This window comes from Mandrillus leucophaeus, unplaced genomic scaffold (assembly GCF_000951045.1).
Source record: "Mandrillus leucophaeus isolate KB7577 unplaced genomic scaffold, Mleu.le_1.0 Scaffold673, whole genome shotgun sequence".
NCBI lineage: Eukaryota > Metazoa > Chordata > Mammalia > Primates > Cercopithecidae > Mandrillus > Mandrillus leucophaeus.
The window spans coordinates 350,560-371,001 of record NW_012107286.1 but is presented as its reverse complement, the minus strand read 5'-3'; the positions used below and the strand labels follow the sequence as shown (position 1 = coordinate 371,001).

The following is a 20,442-nucleotide window of genomic DNA, read 5'->3' as shown; positions in this document are numbered from 1 at the left end:
CTCCCAAGTAGCTGGGACTACAGGTGCACACCACCATGCCCAACTAATTTTTGTATTTTTAGTACAGACAGGGTTTTTCCATGTTGGCCAGGCTGGTCTTGAACTCCTGACATCAGGTGATCCGCTTGCCTCAGTCTCTCAAAGTGCTGGGATTACAGGGGTGAGCCACTGTGCCTGATTGATAAACTTACATTCTATCTTGTGCATTATTCTCTTACAAGTAAGATTAGCAGGCGAGGAGGTCTTAAATTTGACCAACTGAGTACATGGACAAAAAGTTACTTCTAGATCTTTCACTTGGCACTGTCACCTTTCTGAGGTCTTGGGAAAATAAAATCCAATCATATATGTGTAACTGTTTTCAAAATTATAAAGCTCCTATATATTTTCTTCTTTGACAAAAATGACCTTCATATTTCAAAGGATATTTTAGCTTTGATTGTTGTCTCTCTAAAATAAAATTTTATCTTGGTACTGCTTTTGGCCAGCCAAATAAATTTTATGCTCTTGACCTGATTTAAACTAATATTTTCCTTCTTTCTGCTGCCAGTAAAATATTGTTATACTCAACTTTTCTCAAGAGAAAGATGTTCTGTGTTTCTTCATAGTAAGCAACAACATTTAAGGGAAAAGGGGGTCTCTCTTGAACTGATGACTCTTTTTCTGGAAAATATACAGAATACTGTGAAAAAATAAGCTGTAATGATCTGTTAGGATTAAATTTCATTACTTTAATGGAGAAGAATCCTACACATACGCGGAATTTACAAGAAATGGTGTTATTTTCTGGTAATGACCCATGTTGACTTGGCAGTTGTTTAAATATAATGTCAACCAATTATGTTTAAAATCTCAAGTAAATTGGAAAGATAGTTCCAGAAAAAAAGGTAATATCAAGGGCAAGTAAAATTACTTTCTGAAAACTTCTGTGACTTGAGCTTTATAACATTTAAAACAAATATGGATAATCTTAAATTTCATCAAATTGGGAAACTGAACCATTCAGATTAGGCCACTCAACCCAGTAGAAATACTATTTTTTTTCACATCTTTTTGGTTAGATTAGAAAACTGTGTTATGCTAAAATGAACAGGTTCACAATTGCTTTTCTAAAACCCATAGGGTAATTGGGTTGTGGAATTCAAATATTTTCAGATTTTAGAAAGGTAATATCATGTGTTTGCCACATAGTCAGTGCAGTGGTAGTAAGTGGCTCTCTGAAAAAGTCTGCATGAGTACATATAAGTTTATTATAAATTTTACTGATATAAACAAACTGTAACACAAAATTACAAATAAAAATAAATAATACATTTTACTGTAAATTATTTTTGATTTCACAGAATGCTTTCATTAATTTTTGCATAGCTTTCACATTCATAGTTAACCTATGGTTGTGACTGATGTAGAAATGTACTTTAGTCATGAGTGTTTGTCGGTGTTTTCCTTTATTCTTACATCTGTATTTGGGTTTACTAGTCCTCCCTTTAGTTTCTTTAACTGAATACTTGCTCATTTATTTTAATACACATATATATATATAGAGATAGGCATATGTCCACATCCAGATATAGATAGATGATAGATATATAGGCATACATACATACATATATACATACTAAATGAACACAGTTCAGGCCATACATTTCTAAATTCCACTATGGCTGCATCTCTATAAATTTTATGTTGTACTTTCCTTGTTTTTTTCTTGATTTTAAAAAACCAAACATACATAGTTTAGAAGCCCTATTTTAGGACCCATTAAACTGCTCTAAATTCTCCAGCTTATATTCACCTATTCCAATATTTTTGAACTGTTTCCTGCAAAATATTTACAAGTTTTCCTTTCCTTGATAAATAAGTTTGGGAAGGGTTAAGCAAAGTTTAAATGAGTTTCCTTAATGTAGGATTAATACGCTAATATGCATTATAAATCCTATAAAAAGGAAATATAGAAGGCACATTTACTAAAAGTATTGGACCACAAGTTTTTTTTTTTTTGAGATGAGGTCTTGCTCTGTCGCCCAGGCTGGAGACCTGTGGCACAATCATAGCTCACTGCAACCTCAAATTCCTAAGCCCAAGCAATATTCCTGCCTCAGCCTCCCAAATAGCTGGGACTACTGACATGCACCACCATGCCTTGCTAATATTTTAAATATTTGTAGAGAGGTCTATGTTAACCAGGCTGGTCTTGAACTCTTGGCCTCAAGCTCTCCTCCCAAAGTGCTTGGATTACAGGCATGAGCCACCATGCCCTGCTGACCACAGATTTTTGTTTTTGCGAAAACTATTTAAGTTTAATGAACCAACTTAAAAATGTTTACCTACTCTATAGTAGTTGGTGTCAGTATCACTACTTTTACCTGTAATCATCATTTAGTACTATATTAATCAGGGTTGTTAATTGCAAATAATAAAAATAACTCTCAACAAGTTTAAGTATAAAATAAATTTATTAAGAGATAAAAAATGGGCAAAATATTCTCCAGGGAAGCCAGGGATCAAGTTTAGAGGCTAGCACCAGAAACAATTCCCAGGTCACATCACTGGATTGCTGTTTTGGCACCACTAAAATGGCAGTAGATCCATGAAAAAGGAAAGTCATAAGCTGACAAATACAGCAGGGGAAGAGACCAGCAGTAGCAGTTTGGAGGCCAGAAAGCAAATAAATGACTGCTTACTACTTTAATAGACTAGGGAAAGTTGAGTTCTATGTCTCTAGTATGAAAACTTCAAAATTACGCTGATTAGCACGTCAAGACCCTAAAATAGTTCAAGAATTGGAAGTAACATTTAGTTCTGAACCCGGAGATGGGTTTGGGGGAAAGGAGTATAGGACTAAGAACAAGAGAATTCATCGAAAATCTGTATGAAAAGCAGTTATAGCCTTGGAAACTGTCCCCCACCTCATGTAGTAGGCCGACTGCTGAATAAGCGCTTATTCTGTGGAGAGACTTCAAATTCTGGGATACCAGGCATAGGTGAGAACAGAAATAGTACATGCCAATACCACAAAATAGTGAGAGGTTCCATAATGAAAAATCTACATGTTGAATGGTAACAATTATAACCCCCCCTTTCTTTACTCTGACTCTAATTCCCTGGAGGATTTCTTTCCAGGAAGCCTAAAGAGGCTAAAAGAAAAGTCCTACAGATAGAATTGAGGGTACCCACTGAAATAGCCCAATTCATAATCATACAGTGAAGTCCAGCAATTGATAAGGCCCATCCAGGATATGGTTTCCAATCAATTTCTTGCTGCTTGAAAATTAAATGTGAATAAGAGAGGAAGATCACTAAACACTTGAGGAATGTCTCAATAGGAAATACAGAGACCAAAACAAGTAAACAAAAAGTGGACTTCAGAAGAAACAGAAACAAATTTCAAATGAATTTTCTAACTATAATTAAATTCCTTAGCTGACCACAGTGGCTCAAGCCTGTAATCCCAACACTTTGGGAGGCTGAGGTGGGAGGATCACTTGAAGCCATGAGTTCAAGGCCAGTCTAGGCAACATAGCAAAATCCCATCTCTACAGGAAAAGAAAAAGGCTTAAAAAATTCCTTAAAGAGTTTAAAAAAAAAAAAAAAAAAAAAAAAAGACTTTTGTATCCATGAAACAAAAACAGAAAGCAACTAAAAAATTTAAAAGGCACAAAAAAAAGAACTAAAAACATGATAATCATAACTTATAATAGAAAAGTTAACAAAGAAATAAACCCAGGAAGTGGAATCCCTCCCAGAAAGGATAAATGGATGAATTCAAAGAAAGAAAAAGAAATGGGACATGGGAAAGAAATGGGACATGGGAAAGAATTAGAGGGTGTTTGAGTTATTTAATACTTTATAACAAACCACCCCAAAACTTAGTGGATTAAAACAGTTTATTATTTCTCAATACTCTGTGGGTTGAGTGGGCTCAGTGTAGCATGTCTTCTTCTCTTTTGCTTAAGGCAGTCACATAGCTACACTCACCTAGTAACTTGGCTAGGGCTCAATAATCCAAGATGTCTTTTCACTCTCTGAAGCCTCTTTCCACATGACCTTTCATTATGAGATAATCCGCACCAAGTATCTTTACATAAAAAAACGAAGGATGTAGAAGTGTCTAGCACCCTTATGGCCTGGCCTTGAAATCCCATATACCTTCTGCCACTTTCTATTAATCAAAGCAAGTCACAAGATCAGCCCAGATTCAAGGGAAGGGAATATGGGCTTCATTTGTTGATGTGAGGAATAGCATGCACATAAGGTTTGGGAGGTATCATTGAGCACTATCTTTATTTATTATTTTTTATTTTTGAGACAGAGTCTCACTCTGTCACCCAGGCTGGAGTGCAATGGTGCAATCTCGGCTCACTGCAATCTCTGCCTCACGGATTCAAGCAATTCTCTTGCCTCAGCCTCTTGTGTAGCTGGGATTACAGGTGCCTGCCACCATGCCCAGCTAATTTTTGTACTATTAGTAGAGATGGGGTTTCACCATGTTGGCCAGACTGGTCTTAATATCCTGACTTTAGGTGGTTCACCCGCCTCCACCTCAAAAAGTGCTAGGATTACAGGCATGAGCCACCTCGCCTGGCCAAGCACTATCTTTAGAATCAATCTTCCACACTACATAAGATCATTTTAAAGTGTCTAAAATCCCTAAAATAGGAGTTTGAGAAAGAAAGAACAGAAAATATAAGACAGGAAAAAGAAATTCAAAAATAAGTTTTATCATAATTATCAGAACTGAAGGACATAAATTCCCATATTTAGAAAGCCTATCAAAGTGCTCCAGTAGCAAAACAAACAAGCACAAAGACTTATACCAATAAATACTACCATGAAATGTTAGAACCCTGACCATAAAGAGAAGATCCTAAAAGCTTCTACAGGAGAGGAAAAAAAGATTACATTTTAAAAATCAAGAATCAGAATAACATTAGACTCATCAGAAACAGTAAGAGAACCTAGAATATGGTGGAGCAATACCTTCAAATTTCTGAGGAAAAAAATTACTTCCAACCTAGGATTCTATACACAGCAAAACTATTAATCTAGTCTGAAATGGAATAAAGACATTGTTAGACAAGCAATTTCTCAAATAATTAAAAGCACACGCTAAAATCACAACATTATCATAGGAAGCTACTGGAGAGTGAGTTCTACCAAAATTATGGAATAAACCAAGGAAAAGAAGCTGGATCCACTCAGCAGAAAGTGGAAGGACAATGTAAATAGAAAGGAAAGGTGACTAGAGAGACCCTATACGGTAGTCTCCCTATAAATCAACCAGTCTGCCTTAAAACAGGAAAACAGAGCACTCAAGAGGGGAAATCTTCAAGAAAAAAAATAAAATGGTTGTATTACCTAATGAATTTATAGTCATTGACATTTGTGCATCTGGCAGAAAGTTTGGAGATGAATTTGTTACATATGTAGAAAGTTAAACAAATTGAATAAACACCACAACTATTAATCCAAAAAATAAAACAAACCTAAAAATTACAGCAAACTCTGTAATTCAAATGTGGATAATAGTCATTATAAGGCAAACAGTAATCTTAACCTAATCCAAAATTACAATATATTAGGAGGATGGGAAGTAAGGAAATGAGAGGAGAGTGGGACAGAACAGTGGGAGCAGAAGTAAATATTTAACTTTTTCTTTTTTTTTTTGAGATGGAGTGTCACTGTGTCACTCAGGCTGGAGTGCAATGGTGCAATCTTGGTTCTCTGCAACCTCCACCTCCCGGGTTCAAGTGATTCTCCTGCCTCAGCCTCCCAAGTAGCAGGGATTACCACTGTGTCTACCACTGTGCCCGGCTAATTTTTGTATTTTTAATAGAGATGGGGTTTCATGTTGGCCAGGCTGGTTTCAAACTCCTGACCTCAGGTGATCCACTCGCCTCAGCCTCCCAAAGTGCTGGGATTACAAGTGTGAGCCACCATGCCCAGCCAAATATTTTACTTTTATATAAGAATGTCAGTAGATAATATCTAAAGCCAAAATTCAAAATGGTAGTATAGCTTGTTATCAAGAAATATGGAGGGAAATACCAGAGGAAACTGCTGATTTGAGAGTAATTACCTCTGGGGAGTGGGTACTACTGTTTTACATTTTAGCTTTATAAAACGATTTGACTTCTTAAACTATGCATAAATTTGTGCTCTAAATGTAACACAAGTTTTCACTGGTGGGAATATAAATGGTATAGCTGCTACAAAAAACAATACAAGAGATTCAAAAAATTAAAAATAGAATTACAATATGATCCAGCAACTCTGCTTCTGGGTGTATGACCAAAAGAATTGAAAGAAAGGTCTAGAAAGCACGTGTGTATCGGTGTTTGTACACACATACTCACAGCAACATGATCCACAATAGCCAAATGTGGAAACAACTCAAATGTCCACAGACCGATAAATGGATAAACAAAATATGACACAAGGATTGCAAACCTGGACCATGTGCTGCCAAGCAACCCCCAAATGGTATTTTTTACATGGCTTCCAAAGAAAGCCTATAGTTATAAATTAAGTTTTAAGTTATCACAAATACGGGTAAGTCTAATTTAGTCTGAAATAAAATTAAGTCATTAAAAATTAACATATGTTGATATTTGTGCTTTAAGAGCACCAAGAAGACTGTTTGTGGTGGTTATTACTTTTTTAACTTATTCTTATTGTTCAAAATGGTTCCTAAGGGCTTTTTAAATTTCAGTATTTCTCATGAGCTCTGAAATATCTACCTCAAAGTTTTGTTTTGAAAATTAGTAATAAAGCATTTGCTTAAAAAATCCCTTGCAAAGATACTATTAAACTTATGATTAGATGGTATTGAATTGATGCATTTTAGAATTCATTCACCAAATAAGAATTTGTTCATTAAAAATAATCCATTGTGAATTTAAAATTATAAACTCCCCTTTATTTGTAAATGAAACTTACCTGCCATTAGCAACTCTGCATTTTGATCATAGGACTACGATCAAAATATTGCCAGCTTGTTGCAGGAAGTCAGGGACCCCAAATGGAGGGACCAGCTGGAGCCATGGCACAGGAACATAAATTGTGAAGATTTCATGGACATTTATCAGTTACCAAATAATACTCTTATAATTTCTTACGCCTGTCTTAATCTCTTAATCGTGTTATCTTCGTAAGCTGAGGATGTACGTCACCTCAGGACCACTATAATTGTGTTAACTGTACAAACTGATTGTAAAACACGTGTGTTTTAACAAAATGAAATCAGTGCACCTTGAAAAAGAAGAGAATAACAGCGATTTTAGTGAACAAGAGAAGACAACCATAACGTCTGACTGCCTGTGGGGTCTGGCAAAATAAAGCCATAGTTTTCTGCTTGCAGAGAGCCTATAAACAGACGCGTAAGTAGGGAAGATATTGCTAAATTCTTTTCCTAGCAAGGAATATTGATAATTAATACTCTGGGAAAAGAATTGCATTCCTGGGGGGAGGTCTATAAACAGCCACTCTGGGAGTGTCTGCCTTATGCGATTGAGATAAGGACTGAAATACGCCCTGGTCTTCTGCAGTACCCTCAGGCTTACTAGGGTGGGGAAAAACCCCACCCTGGTGAATTTGAGGTCAGACCAGTTCTCTGCTCTTGAATCCTGTTTTCTGTTGTTTAAGATGTTTATAAAGACAATACATGCACAGCTGAACATAGAACTTTATCAGTAGTTCTGTTTTGCCTTTTTTCCTGTTTACTCAGAAACATGTGATCTTTGTTTTCCCTTTTGCCCTTTGAAGTATGTGATCTTTGCGACCTACTCACTGTTCTTGCACGCCCTCCCCTTTTGAAATCCTCAATAAAACTTGCAGATTTTAAGGCTTGGGTGGGTGTCACGGTCCTACCAATATATGATGTCACCCCCAGAGGCCCAGCTGTAAAATTCCTCTCTTTGTACTTTTCCTCTTTATTTCTCAGCCGGCCGACACTTATGGAAAATAGAAAGAACCTATGTTGAAATATTGGGGGCCAGTCCCCCTGATACCAGCTGATCAAAGTATTGCCAGATATCAGTTATGCTGATTTAGTTGCTTGCACTTGACCTGTCCCTTTTCCATGACATTGGCGACTTTCTTGGCTTGGCTTTTTTCAGTCAGAAAAGCATATTTGTTTTTGAAGGAGACTGTTTGTTTTTAAAGTAAAAGTTTCAAAATGATAATAAGTTAATGATTTGAGCAATGGCTGGAGTGCACAGATGAGGCCTACACAAACTACTTTTTCATATGTAGATTGTATTCATTTTCCTGGATAGGGACAAAAACAGTATTATGTTTCCATGGGTTTGAAGTTCACATGAAAACAGGTACTTCATATTTTTTTTTAACTAACATTATGTAGTCTGAATTACAAAATGTTTATAAATGATTTAATGGATTGAGAGAAACAAGATTTGTTATCCATGATTATTTTTGAAAGTGAATTGCTATTAAAATTTAACTAAAACTTCATACAATTTATTGTCTTCTAAACTCTATTTTGATGAAAACACATTTTATAACTTTCATAAATATATAACTTAAAAATCTAATTTTTCTCAAATATTTTACAAATTCACTACATTTATGATACTGTAAATTAATTTCAAACAGTGAAAGCTAGAGATAACCATAGCCTGAAAATTTATCAATTTTCATTTCATAAACTCATAGATTTTTAATAATGTCGACATAAAAGATGGTTTTACATGCTATTAAGAAGAGTCACAAATGTTAAGAAGTTTACAGTCACTAACTTTCAATATAAATTTTATAAAACAGTATATCTATTTGATACAAGAACAGATAAAAATTAGACAAATGTCCAGTAGTGGGTAAGTGGATTGTGGTGTTCATACAATAGAATACTATTTAGTAATACAATTCAATGAATTGTGGCTTCATTCATCTGGATGGATGAATTTGGAAGCCTCTGAGCAAAAGAAATAGGTCATGGGATAACACATAAAGTATGATTCCATTTATATAAAATTCAAAGAGTCAAAACTAAACAATGTACAACTATGAGAAAGGGAATGAGAAACAGAAAATGTATGATGTCATTACAGCTGGGGCAAGAAAGTGAATGTAATCAAAGAAGAGTCAAAGGTGAGTCATGTTCTATTGAGTGAGGTGGTGAATACTTACGTATTTAATGCTTATCCTTAAACTGTACATATATTTTACACTCCGGAGAAAAAGAGAGGCAGGAAAGTGGAGACCATATATGTAGATAACTCTGTGAAGAACTTTATCTTGATTGGAGAATAAAGAAGCACAGACGGGAAAAAGGTTGATGTTCACAGAGATATTCTTCTTATGCTAAAGTACAAAAAGACTCTAAATGCCATAGAAAGTAAGGTTACACAGGAGGGGAGAAGTTGAAGAAACAAGAGGAAGGTACCTGATGACACACGCCATTTAAGTAGGTTGAAGGGAATAGGATCCAAGGCACATCTAAAGAGACTCGTCTTTAAAAAGAGAAGGAATGCCACCCAATTCAATCAAAGGGGAGGGGAAAAGGACAGAAATGTGCAGCAAACATATACACTTGATGATGGGGAGCCTGAGGTATGTTATGTATGGTCACTTGTTCCTCTAGAATGAAGCAAAGTTGTTAGCTGAGAGTGAAAGGCCAGAGTTGGTTTTCAGAAAAAGACATGAAATAATTGTTTTGGCCAGTAAGAGAATGTGCTGTCCACAAACAAATACACATGAACTCTTGGGCATTTCATCTTCCCTGTTTCTCCTGCCTCTGCTAGAATGTTTTCCCCATTCCTTTTCATTTAGAAAATCTTCCCATCCTTCTAGACTCATCTTAGATTCTATGTCCTTTGTGAAATCTTTTTTAATTATCCCATAGTAATCTTTTCCTCTTAAATCTTACAGCACTTAGGTGTATCATTCATTTTTCATTTGACACACCATCTTGCAGTAACTCTTTTGCTTGTACATGATTTAATTTTTGCGTTGTTTTGTTAACTACAGTTATTGAAGGCAGAAATCATGTCTTCATTTTTTTGAGGCTGAGTCTTGCTCTGTTGCCTAGGTTGGAGTGCATCTAGGCTCACTGCAACCTCTGCCTCGTGGGTTCAAGCGATTTTTGTGTCCCAGCCTCCTGAGTAGCTGGGACTACAGGTGTGCACCACCATGTCCAGCTAATTTTTTGTATTTTTCATAGAGATGGGGTTACACCATGCTGATCTTGAATTCCTGGCCTCAGGTGATCCGCCCTCCTAGACCTCCCAAAGTGCTGGGATTACAGGCGTGAGCCACTGTACCCAGTCAGAAATCATGTCTTTTTAAAACACTGATCCTCTTACTTTCAGAAAAATAATGCTTTTTTTTTTTTTTTTTTTTTGTGAGATGGAGTTTTGCTCTTGTTGCCCAGGCTGGAGTGCAATGGCGTGATCTCTGCTCAATGGCAACCTGCATCTCCCAGGTTCAAGTGATTCTCCAGCCTCAGCCTCCTGAGTAGCTGGGACTACAGGCATGCACCACCATGCCCGGCTAATTTTGTATTTTTAGTAGAGACAGAGTTTCTCCATGTTGGTCAGGCTGGTCTTGAACTCCTGACTTCAGGTGATCTGCCTGCCTCGGCCTCCCAAAGTGCTGGGATTACAAGTGTGAGCCACCACACATAGCAAAATAATGCATTCTTATGTATGGTGAATATTTAGATGCAGTTTCTAAATATATCATCTACTGAAATATCCTTAAAAGTAAATGATAAAATAATAAAGATATACATGAATAAACGGAACTTTGAATCTTCCATTTTTTTTCCTGTAACTGCTCCTGATTTTCAATTTTTGGTTTTAGAACCTCCTTTTTAGAAGCTAAGCCAGAGATCTGGTGCTAATATACAATTGGTTTAATTTTTTAAAAAAATTTAAAACAAATTTCTCGTTTATTAAACTATTAAAATGTTTTCTTCATTACAACTTTCAATATATTTCTTCTTGGAGATTGTTCTCCCAGAATATGAAACTGAATGTTATCAAAGACAAATTATGTTAGGAATGCCATCTTGTGGTTGACAGTAGTCCATTACACTAATTGGCCTTGACAATCTTTAATTCAGAAAGAAAACATCCAGTAAATTCACAAACATAAATCATGGTTAAAAGGTACTATGACAAAGGAATACAAATTAAATACATGTATCAGTTGTGTGCAGTTTCAGCTGCCAGAAAAATAAAATGTTCACTGAAGAAACAACAAATTACGTAAGAATTGACTCCAAATAATATAGTGAAACTGCTGTCTACAAATACCCTCCTATTGTGACTACTCAAGTACTCTTAATTTTGGAAAACTTTCCTCTTGAAATAGATCATTTTATTTCTGTATTCACTTCTAAATAGTTCTGCTTACTGTTTCATCCTGGACTTCAGTTATGTCTTGATTTTCAAACATCATCACCCTAACCATAAACATCCAAAAGACAGCGAAGGACAGAGTACATATTTAATTTGGACAGTGTGAGAAACACATTAGTTGTAGTCCAAAATGGAATTTGAGGAGGGTTAAAAACACTGGCCATAGTCAGGTGCAGAGGCTCACGCCAGTAATCCTAGCACTTTGGGAGGCCGAGGTGGGTGGATCACCTGAGGTCAGGCGTTCAAGACCAGCCTGGAAAACTTGGCGAAACCCTATCTCTACTAAAATCAAAAAAATTAGTCATGCGTGGTGGTGCATGTCTGTAATCCCAGCTACTTGGGAGGCTGAGGCAGGAGAAACACTTGAACCTGGGAGGCGGAGGTTGCAGTGAGCTGAAACTGTGCCAAACAAAAACAAAACAAAACAAAACACTGGCCCTAATCCTAATATAAGAGTTTACTACTTCCTCCATTCAAGTTAGCCATTTTGAGTGGTAAATTAACTTTCTAATCAACAGAGAACTATTCACTAATTACAGATGTAGTACCTGAAAACTGGGCTTAAATATTTTAATTGCCAAATAGTATAGCAGACATTTTGGTCCACGTAACAGTGAGGGTGTGCGAGTGGAAACTGATATGCCCCACATGAGCACAAGGCAAAGCATGACAGCTCAAAGGTCCGTGCACTGTTACCTTTTGTCACTTCTAGATTAAAGATCTGAGGAGGTGCCATGGAGGTCTAATGTCAGCCCTAGAGATCAGACTATTGAAATTCCAAACAGATATAGAGATATTTACATAAAAGACAAAATGCTACTGTACTCCAAATCAGTGTTTGAGATTTATTATTGCATGCTTATAGCCAGAAAAAAAAATTTTTACTCTGAAAGCTTTCATATGAATTGATTTTGGATAAGTTTTTCCACATGACTCTTCAAGACATTCATATCAGCTGCACAGACCTGGTACTCCATCTTCTCTTGCTGTTTTGTTCTCTCTAATAAAGCCTCATGCAGTGGAGGTAATGCATTGTATGAACCCAGTAAATACAGCTGACTTGATGAAGTCTCATTGATTTCTTTAATCTTTAAAGCCTGCATGATAGCAGGTGCAAACTTTGAGTAATGGGCTGTAGATGAGACAATCACAGGGCAAGTTTTGTCTTGCACCCTATCTGCAACCACTTTTGCAACAGCAGTGTGTGGATCCAAAATATACCCTGAAGTATTATAGGTAGAGTTAATAGCTGCTAGGCACTCTCCCTCAGAGCACCAGTCAGCTACAAAATCCTGCTGAAGTTTCTCAACTAGAACCTTTTCTATCTGGAAGTGATGCTGACTTTCTAATTGATTAAATAATTCTGTCATTAGTTGTCCATCTTTATTAGCCATCAAGTGTAAATGTCGTTCTAGGTTTGAAGATTTGAGAATATCTATCGACGGTGAAAAAGTCTGTGCTAATTTTCTTTCCCTTAGATCATAATGTCCTGTTTTTATAAAATCAGTCAAAACACGGTTCTGATTAGAGGCACAGATAAATTTTCGAATTGGGATTCCCATCATTTTGGCATACACTGCTGCTAATATGTTACCAAAGTTTCCTGTGGGAATACAGACATCGACTGGGCTTCCAAAAGAAATAAATCCTTGACTAACAAGATCGAGATATGCGGAAGCATGATAAACTACCTGCGGAAGTAGTCGGCCCCAGTTTATGGAATTAGCCGAACTTAAAATTGTTCCATATTCCACAGTAAGAAAGCCAGTAAAATCAGAATCGTTAAAAATTCTTTTTATAGCTGTCTGGCAAAAATCAAAATCTGACTCAACACCCACTGCCCATCCATTTTCTCTCTGACTGCCAATTATTTGTGCTTTTTGAAAATCACTTACTCCATTCTCAGGAAAAAATGTGACCACAGCTATCCTTTGCTTATCATTCTTATTAAGACGACTAAAACCATTTAAGACTGCACTCCCTGTGTCTCCTGAAGTAGCTACAAGTATCATATAATTGCAACTTGGTGGGATACAGTGTGCAAAAATATGAGGCATAAGCTGTAAAGACAAATCTTTAAATGATCCTGTTGGTCCATGAAATAACTCCAGGATGAACTGGTTGCCTGAAAGGTGCCTGACAGGAGCAATTTTTGAGCAGGCAAAGTTTTCCCCATAAGCAGTTTCAATCATTTCTCCCAACCTGGCAGCAGGTATGTCTGCAGGATGGATACATCTTTCCAACAGTATCTGTGCTCTTTCTATGTAGGTTGCTCCTACTAGGCTTTTCCACTCCCCACAGCTTAATTTTGGAAACTCCTTCGCAGGAACAAAGAGTCCACCATCAGAAGCCAACCCCTCAATTACAGCTTCACTAAAAAATTTTGCTGAAACCTTCTGTTCACAGTCTTTAGGCCAAACGTGTCTTGTTGAAATGAATGTTTCCGAGTCCACATCTTGGTATCTTTTAATTGCATTCAGCACTTTGTCAGCTACCTCCTCTGGGGAAGCCCCACTTTCACAGAAAACACGAGCATCATACCACTTCTTATAATACTGTCTTCTAAATTTAAGTAAGTCTTTCATAGATGTTCCAGAATTCTGACCTACAATCCTATCTATCTTCATTAATTTCAGACGATGAATTAGATCTAGTAGAGGTACATCCAGGTATACAATTACTCCATTTTTCTTCAGATGCCACATGCTAGCATCATGCATTGGATTGGACCCAGTAAGGGAAATCACACTTCCAGATGCAGAGAAGTTTAACACAGCTTTTCCTTCCTCTTCTAAAAATTGCTCATTACCAACATCCTGTAATTTTTCAGACACACTCATATTCCAGGTTTTTTCAAGGATATCATCATCTACATCTATGACACAACAACCTAGTTTCTGACCTATTATTCTGCCTACTGTTGTTTTCCCAGCACCAGGAGGTCCCATCAGGATAATATTTTTGTCTCCAACAAGAGAGTGGGTGGAATACCATGACTTCCTTAATTCCGCAAGTGCAAAGGTTCTTGAAAGAAATTGCTGTGCGTGTTTATCCGTTTTAACATGTATACTAGAAAAACATTTCTGTGTTATCTTTTTCAGATGCTGACATCGGTTAAAGTGGAACATTCTCTTTTCACTTTTCTGCCCACACCAACCTAAAAATGGGCTTTAGCCCTTTTCAAAACACAAAACAAACAAACAAACAACAAAAGATAATTTGGTTACTAATTTCAGTAGATTGTTAAAATCCCAACAGGATTGAATATAACCATGCCCATGGTACATAAACTGTTTAAAAATCTGCCAAACTTATGGAATTTAAAAAAAGTATTCCAACCCAAATTCTTATATATTGCATATTATCCTTCTTAATGATATCTTTTAAAATCTCAAGACACTGAAAAATCAAAACTTCGACAAAATTTGTAACTATAAACAACAGAAACTTGTATTCACAGAGTGCCAGATTGTAGACGCTTTTAAAAGTATATATATACTAAATCAAATTACTATTTCTTTTCGTATTGAGATCTTTTAATGGAAATTATTTCATGGTTTATCTGTTTATATCACATATAAAGATGATTTGGAGTTGGAGTGCTATCTACTTAGAATTCACAAAAGTTGAATAATATTCTTTATACTTAATTTCTCTTCAGTTATATGAACATCATGATAGACTATATTACTCATAAATTTCTTATAGAATTCATAACAGGAAACCAGAATAAAAGAACATATTTGCTTATAAAATGCTTAGTTTTCCAAACTACAGAACAAAGGTATGATATTTTCTTTCTTATGTGTCTTTTACATGCATATTAAGAATCATTGTGACATATTATTCATACTGAAGGCTTTAAAAAGAGCCAAAGTGAAAGGTATACTATTATACAAATAGTTAAGAAAAATTAATAATCAGCAATGAGGTCAAAGGCTACATATAACCTTATCTGCATGGAACCATCATTTTTGTTTCTTATCCTATAATCTTCAGTGGAGAGATTTAACTCAATTTCCAGGCCCAGGGCAATAGCCAAGAACCTCAGGAATGTTTCCAATGATGAGAGAAAACAATTATTCTGGCATCCAAAGAAGCTCTATAATTTCCCATATTGACTAAGTCCTTGTCTTTGGAAATATACTCACCATTAAAACAAAAATGTATGCCAGACAAGTCAAGTCTTTGGTTATGTAAAATGCAATATAATACCTCTGCAATGTTCATGTAAACTGCCTGAAGTAATGTCACAGACACATAGTGGGGCTTATCACGTGTTCTCTGGTAGAACCAATATGCAACTAAAACATATTAAATACTAGATAATATGTTTAAGTATGTGCTGAAAACTTTTAATCATGTAATACTGACTTTCTATGCTACTTAAACTCTGTTTTGTAATTAAACATTTAAATGATTTTAAGCTAACTCTGAATTTAACTTACAAGTAAAATTAGAGCCGTCAAGGGAAGTAATTCATTTCCTTATTTGACTTTTCAATTTGTATGTGCTGTGCTTAATTTCCACTGACTTGTAAACACAGGACACACCAGAACCAATCTGAAGAGCTGGTTGACTCTGAGGCAAAACTGATCTTTGCAAAACGTGGAGTCTATAATGGAAAAAATTTTAAGTTAATTATAACTGCATACAGTATCATAAAATTCTACATATAGACTAGTCTATTATTTGAAAAGCTCATCTGCAATTTTAAAAATACAGAAAAGTTGACCCTTTTCATGTTTCCCCAACTGTTATTAGATTAAGATACCGTTTTTAAACATGTGTGTCTCATTATAAAAATAATTTCACTAAACAGTACTGAAGGAATTTCTACCATCAAGCAATAAAAAACCAAATAATAACAAATACAAAACCTTTCAGAAGGATACCTGGAATTTTAACGATTTTGCTGTATAATGATCAGAGGGGAAAAAAATCAGTGGACTACAGCTATGAAATTAGTGTCTGAATTGTTTTTTAGGCTGTATTATCTGTCAAAATCACTATATATTCATATGTAACAATATCCACTATAAAAAGCCCAAAAAAACTCTTGCCACAAAAAGATCTCTCTTAGCTATATAAGTGTCTCTATAATAAAATCAAAGCACATATCATAGTGGTTAGCACAAAATATTTACAGTAGGATTAATCATTGTCACTCACTGACAATGAGCTAGGAATATATAAATTGAATCCAAATATGTAGGTACAAGGCAATGTGCATTTTTTTTTTTTTATGGCTTGGTTTATAAACCTTCAGAGAATACAGTGGTGTTCAACCATGAATCAAGAACTGTTTTGCCACACACAGTCTAATCCTTTCCCTGAAGTAAACCAGGGACCAGAAAGAATTATATACTTGAATCATAACATCAATTTATTTTATTAAACGGTATTCTGGTACTGGACTTTAAAAGCACAAGCTGCTTTTAGGGCACTTATGTAAAACAGTTTGATTAACCTCCTATTCAGGAAGCTTTTGCTTGCGACATTACAGTCTCTTCTTTTTGAGTTTGCAATACATAACTTTCTGGTATCTGTATCAGTAATAATTGTATATCATCTGAGTGGCTGGTTTTCAAGTGCAGTAATTTTTTTTTTTTTTTTTTGAGAAAGGGTCTCCCACCGTCACCCAGGCTGGAGTGCAGTGGCATGATCTCAGTTCACTGTAGCCTCAACCTCTTGGGCTCAGGTCATCCTCCCACCAGGTGTGCACCACCACACCCAGCTAATTTTTGTAGGTTTTGTAGAGACAGGGTTTCACCATGTTGCCCAGACTGCTCTTGAACTCCTGAACTCAAGCAATCCTCCCACCTTGGCCTCCCAAAGTGCTGGGATTACAGGCATGAGCCACCAGACCGGCCCAGTAAATCTTTCATCTTTTCTTCTGCTTTATGTTGCTTGCTACCATGCCTAACATCAACTTCATTAAAAGTAGATTGTAAGGCAAACATTATGTTACCTTCACCTTATGTTTTGCAATCTTACTTTTCCTATATATTAGTTCCCCTCTACCCTCTCGTTTTAAAATTTTACTTCACTTCCCTTTTTCAAGACTTTGGGGTAGACATATATATATATATATATATATACATATATATATATATTTAAATTATGACAGTTCAATTTGTAAATTCTGTATCAGTATTTCCCAAAAACGTGTTCCTTAGACTAGGAGAAGGCAGTTAAGTACTATATTATTTCTAAAGAACAATAAAGATATATTCTATTTTAAGATACATACTAAATTTTATTTTGTAACATTTAACCACAAATTAATTTTCGGGGCTCAACATTTTTTAACAAACCAAATGAGGAAAAGATATCCTCATTTTCTTTTTGAGAATGTCTGCTGCAATGGCCAGTCAGGAATATACACAGAAGGCATATATATGGACTTCACCAAAGCATTATCCACGGTTCACTAAATATTTGTTCAATTCACGGAGAAATGGAAAAAAGGATTTGAGGATATTGTTGAATGATCATAAAAAATGGTTCTGTTGAATAGAGGGAAATTTCTGGTAGTGCACTCCAAGGCTTTCGGTCTCGATACTCTTTAATGTGTTTAACAATTATTTGGATTAAGCATTGAGATATTGGAAAATTAGTGGTTAACAGGACGGACTTCAGAGAAAAATCTGCAGATGTGCAAGTCCTTTATATAAAATGGTGTAGTATTTGCATATAACCTGTGCACATCCTCCTGTATACCTTAAATCATCTCTGAATAACTTATAATACGTAACACAATGCAAATGCTACGTACAGAGCTGGTATACTAATTTGCTTTTTTATTTGTGGTATTTTTACTGTTCCATTATTTTCGTGTTTTTGTTTTTCAGACAGGCTCCCACTCTGTTGCCCAGGCTGGAGTGCAGTGGCACAATCTTGGCTCACTACAGCCTTGACCTCCTAGGCTCAAGCAATCGTCCCATCTCAGCCTCACAAGTAGCTGGGACTACAGGCACGCACCAATACACCCAGCTAATTTTAGTATTTTTTGTAGAGAGGGAGTTTCGCCATGTTGCCCAGGCTGGTTTCCAATCCCTGGGCTCAAGTAATCTTCCTGCCTTGGCCTTTGAAAAGTGCTAGGATTGCAGATATTAGCCACTGTGCCCAACCAAAATACTAAAATATTTTCAATCTGTAGTTAGTTGAATCTGAGAATGGGAAATTCACAGATATGGAGATCCAACTGTGTATCAGGACACAAACTAGCCAAAAGGAGGTTAAGCTCTACTGCTTCTGACTTCTAATCAAAAATTCTCTCAAACCTTTCTTTCAAAGGGCCTCCCACTTGCCATGAAATAGAGGTGAGGGTGGAAGGACCACACAATCCAGTATTGTTCTGTAATCACAAGGATCTTACAACCAAAACAATTAATTTTGCAAGTTCATCCCTTAAGTCTTTATATTACTATCAAAGCTAAGCCTTTTCTGCCGTTAGACTTCTGCTGTTAGACATGTTCTTAATGATCTCAAATATTTAACTGAAAAAACTTAAGTATCCACAATTCTGTAACTTTGAGAATTATAAAGACCCTGTCCCATTCATGTGCTCATACATTTGTTCATTTGTTCAGTATTGTCTTTGGCTGCTTTTGAGCTACAGTGGCAAAAGTGAGTAGTTGCAACATAACCACTTGGCCCGCAAAGGCCTGAAATATTTACCGTCTACCCCGTTACAGATAGTTTGTTCATCCCTATAGGTATATACCAGTTAATTCCCTGTGGACATGAGGTGGACACAGGCATTTTGTTTGAACTGTCATTTCAAGAGAATTATAAAAACTAGAAATAATTTTGCTTAAACACACTTTCGAAAGGCAAGGAGAATTGCAGATCAAATGTCTAAGAAAAAAGTAAAGTTCTTTTCCAAATGATTTAACAACCTGCTCATGACTGTACACTAACCATACTACAGTGAGGTCTAGCACAAATTGTTTAGCATTTTTTAAAGCATAATAAACATACAGACATCAGTTAAATTATTTTATTTCAATAACCCCAGAACATCAAGGCTACCTAAGGCCAGTTAGTGCTAACTGCAGAAATCATGTTTTGCCCTTACTTGCTATTTCAGGAACTGATTAACACAAATAGTCTCAAGGTGTTCCTTCTAATTAGAAAATTTATAAGCTTTAGTCTTTGACTATCCACTTGGCTAATGGTGTTGTTATTCCATGAGTCCTTGGTTTGAATCTTCGTAAATACAGGAAGTTTCCTGCCAAAATTTTTCTCTACGCTTGCTAAAACAGAAACCCCAAACATAAAATACTCAAGGGCGAAAAGAAAAGGACAAAGTGATATAGATTTAGATCCAGATCTAAATATAGATCTATAGATCTATCTATCTAAAATGTTTTGGAAGACAATCTGATGTGAAGAAATCTGGAGAATTTTCCCTAAGCGTTTGGGACAAAAATTAAAACCAACTGTACACACACAAAAAAAAAACTTACTGTATTCTTATCTAGTGCAATTCAGTAACAGCCCAAAATAAGGATCTTCACATTCAGTAAAGCCTTTTTATACAAACTAAAAGGTTCACCAGGCCATTGTGTTGTTTTAATGTCTCCACCAGGCAACCAGGCAGTGAGAAACCCAAACTCGTGTGTTTTCTCTCCTCTCCGGGAAGCTTTATTTCCTTCGGGCAGAGTGGCCTCTGTACGGGTGGCTCAGAGCCATCCATCTTCCTCCCCAAATCCTATTACCAAAATGTCTTTTAAACACTCAGGTAAAAGCGTCTACATGACTTTCCTACGGCAGTCCTATGTGCGTAGATTTACGGGTGACTAGGTGGAGCAAAAAGGAATAAAACTGCTTCTCAGAAGACAATTTTCAACATGGGACGCCAAAAACTGGACAAAAACGTAAAGGCCCACTTAAAAGGCTCTCCTCTCAGTTTAGGATGCTCATTTACAAAGAGCAGGTCCACTGGTTCCTGGAGAAGGACCTAGAGGAAGGGTCCCGACCTGGGGGGACGGGGGGCGGGGGGGAGAGCAGGCGCAGAGCAGACCCCGAGGGCCGCCCAAGAGGCTGTAGCGGG

General features: G+C 36.3%; 2 protein-coding genes across 2 annotated transcripts in view; one reads left to right on the top strand and one right to left on the bottom strand.

The window, feature by feature from the left end:
* ENKUR (enkurin, TRPC channel interacting protein) overlaps window positions 1-20,442 on the top strand; it is a 79,224-nt gene that overhangs the window by 25,699 nt on the left and 33,083 nt on the right. The window lies entirely within an intron of this gene.
* On the bottom strand, window positions 11,059-15,998 carry THNSL1 (threonine synthase-like 1 (S. cerevisiae)). Its single transcript, XM_012002010.1, has 2 exons — window positions 15,830-15,998; window positions 11,059-14,557 (listed from the first exon to the last, which is right to left on the bottom strand). The coding sequence occupies exon 2, from the start codon at window positions 14,507-14,509 to the stop codon at window positions 12,278-12,280; it is 2,232 nt and encodes a 743-aa protein (XP_011857400.1). The 5' UTR covers window positions 14,510-14,557; window positions 15,830-15,998; the 3' UTR covers window positions 11,059-12,277.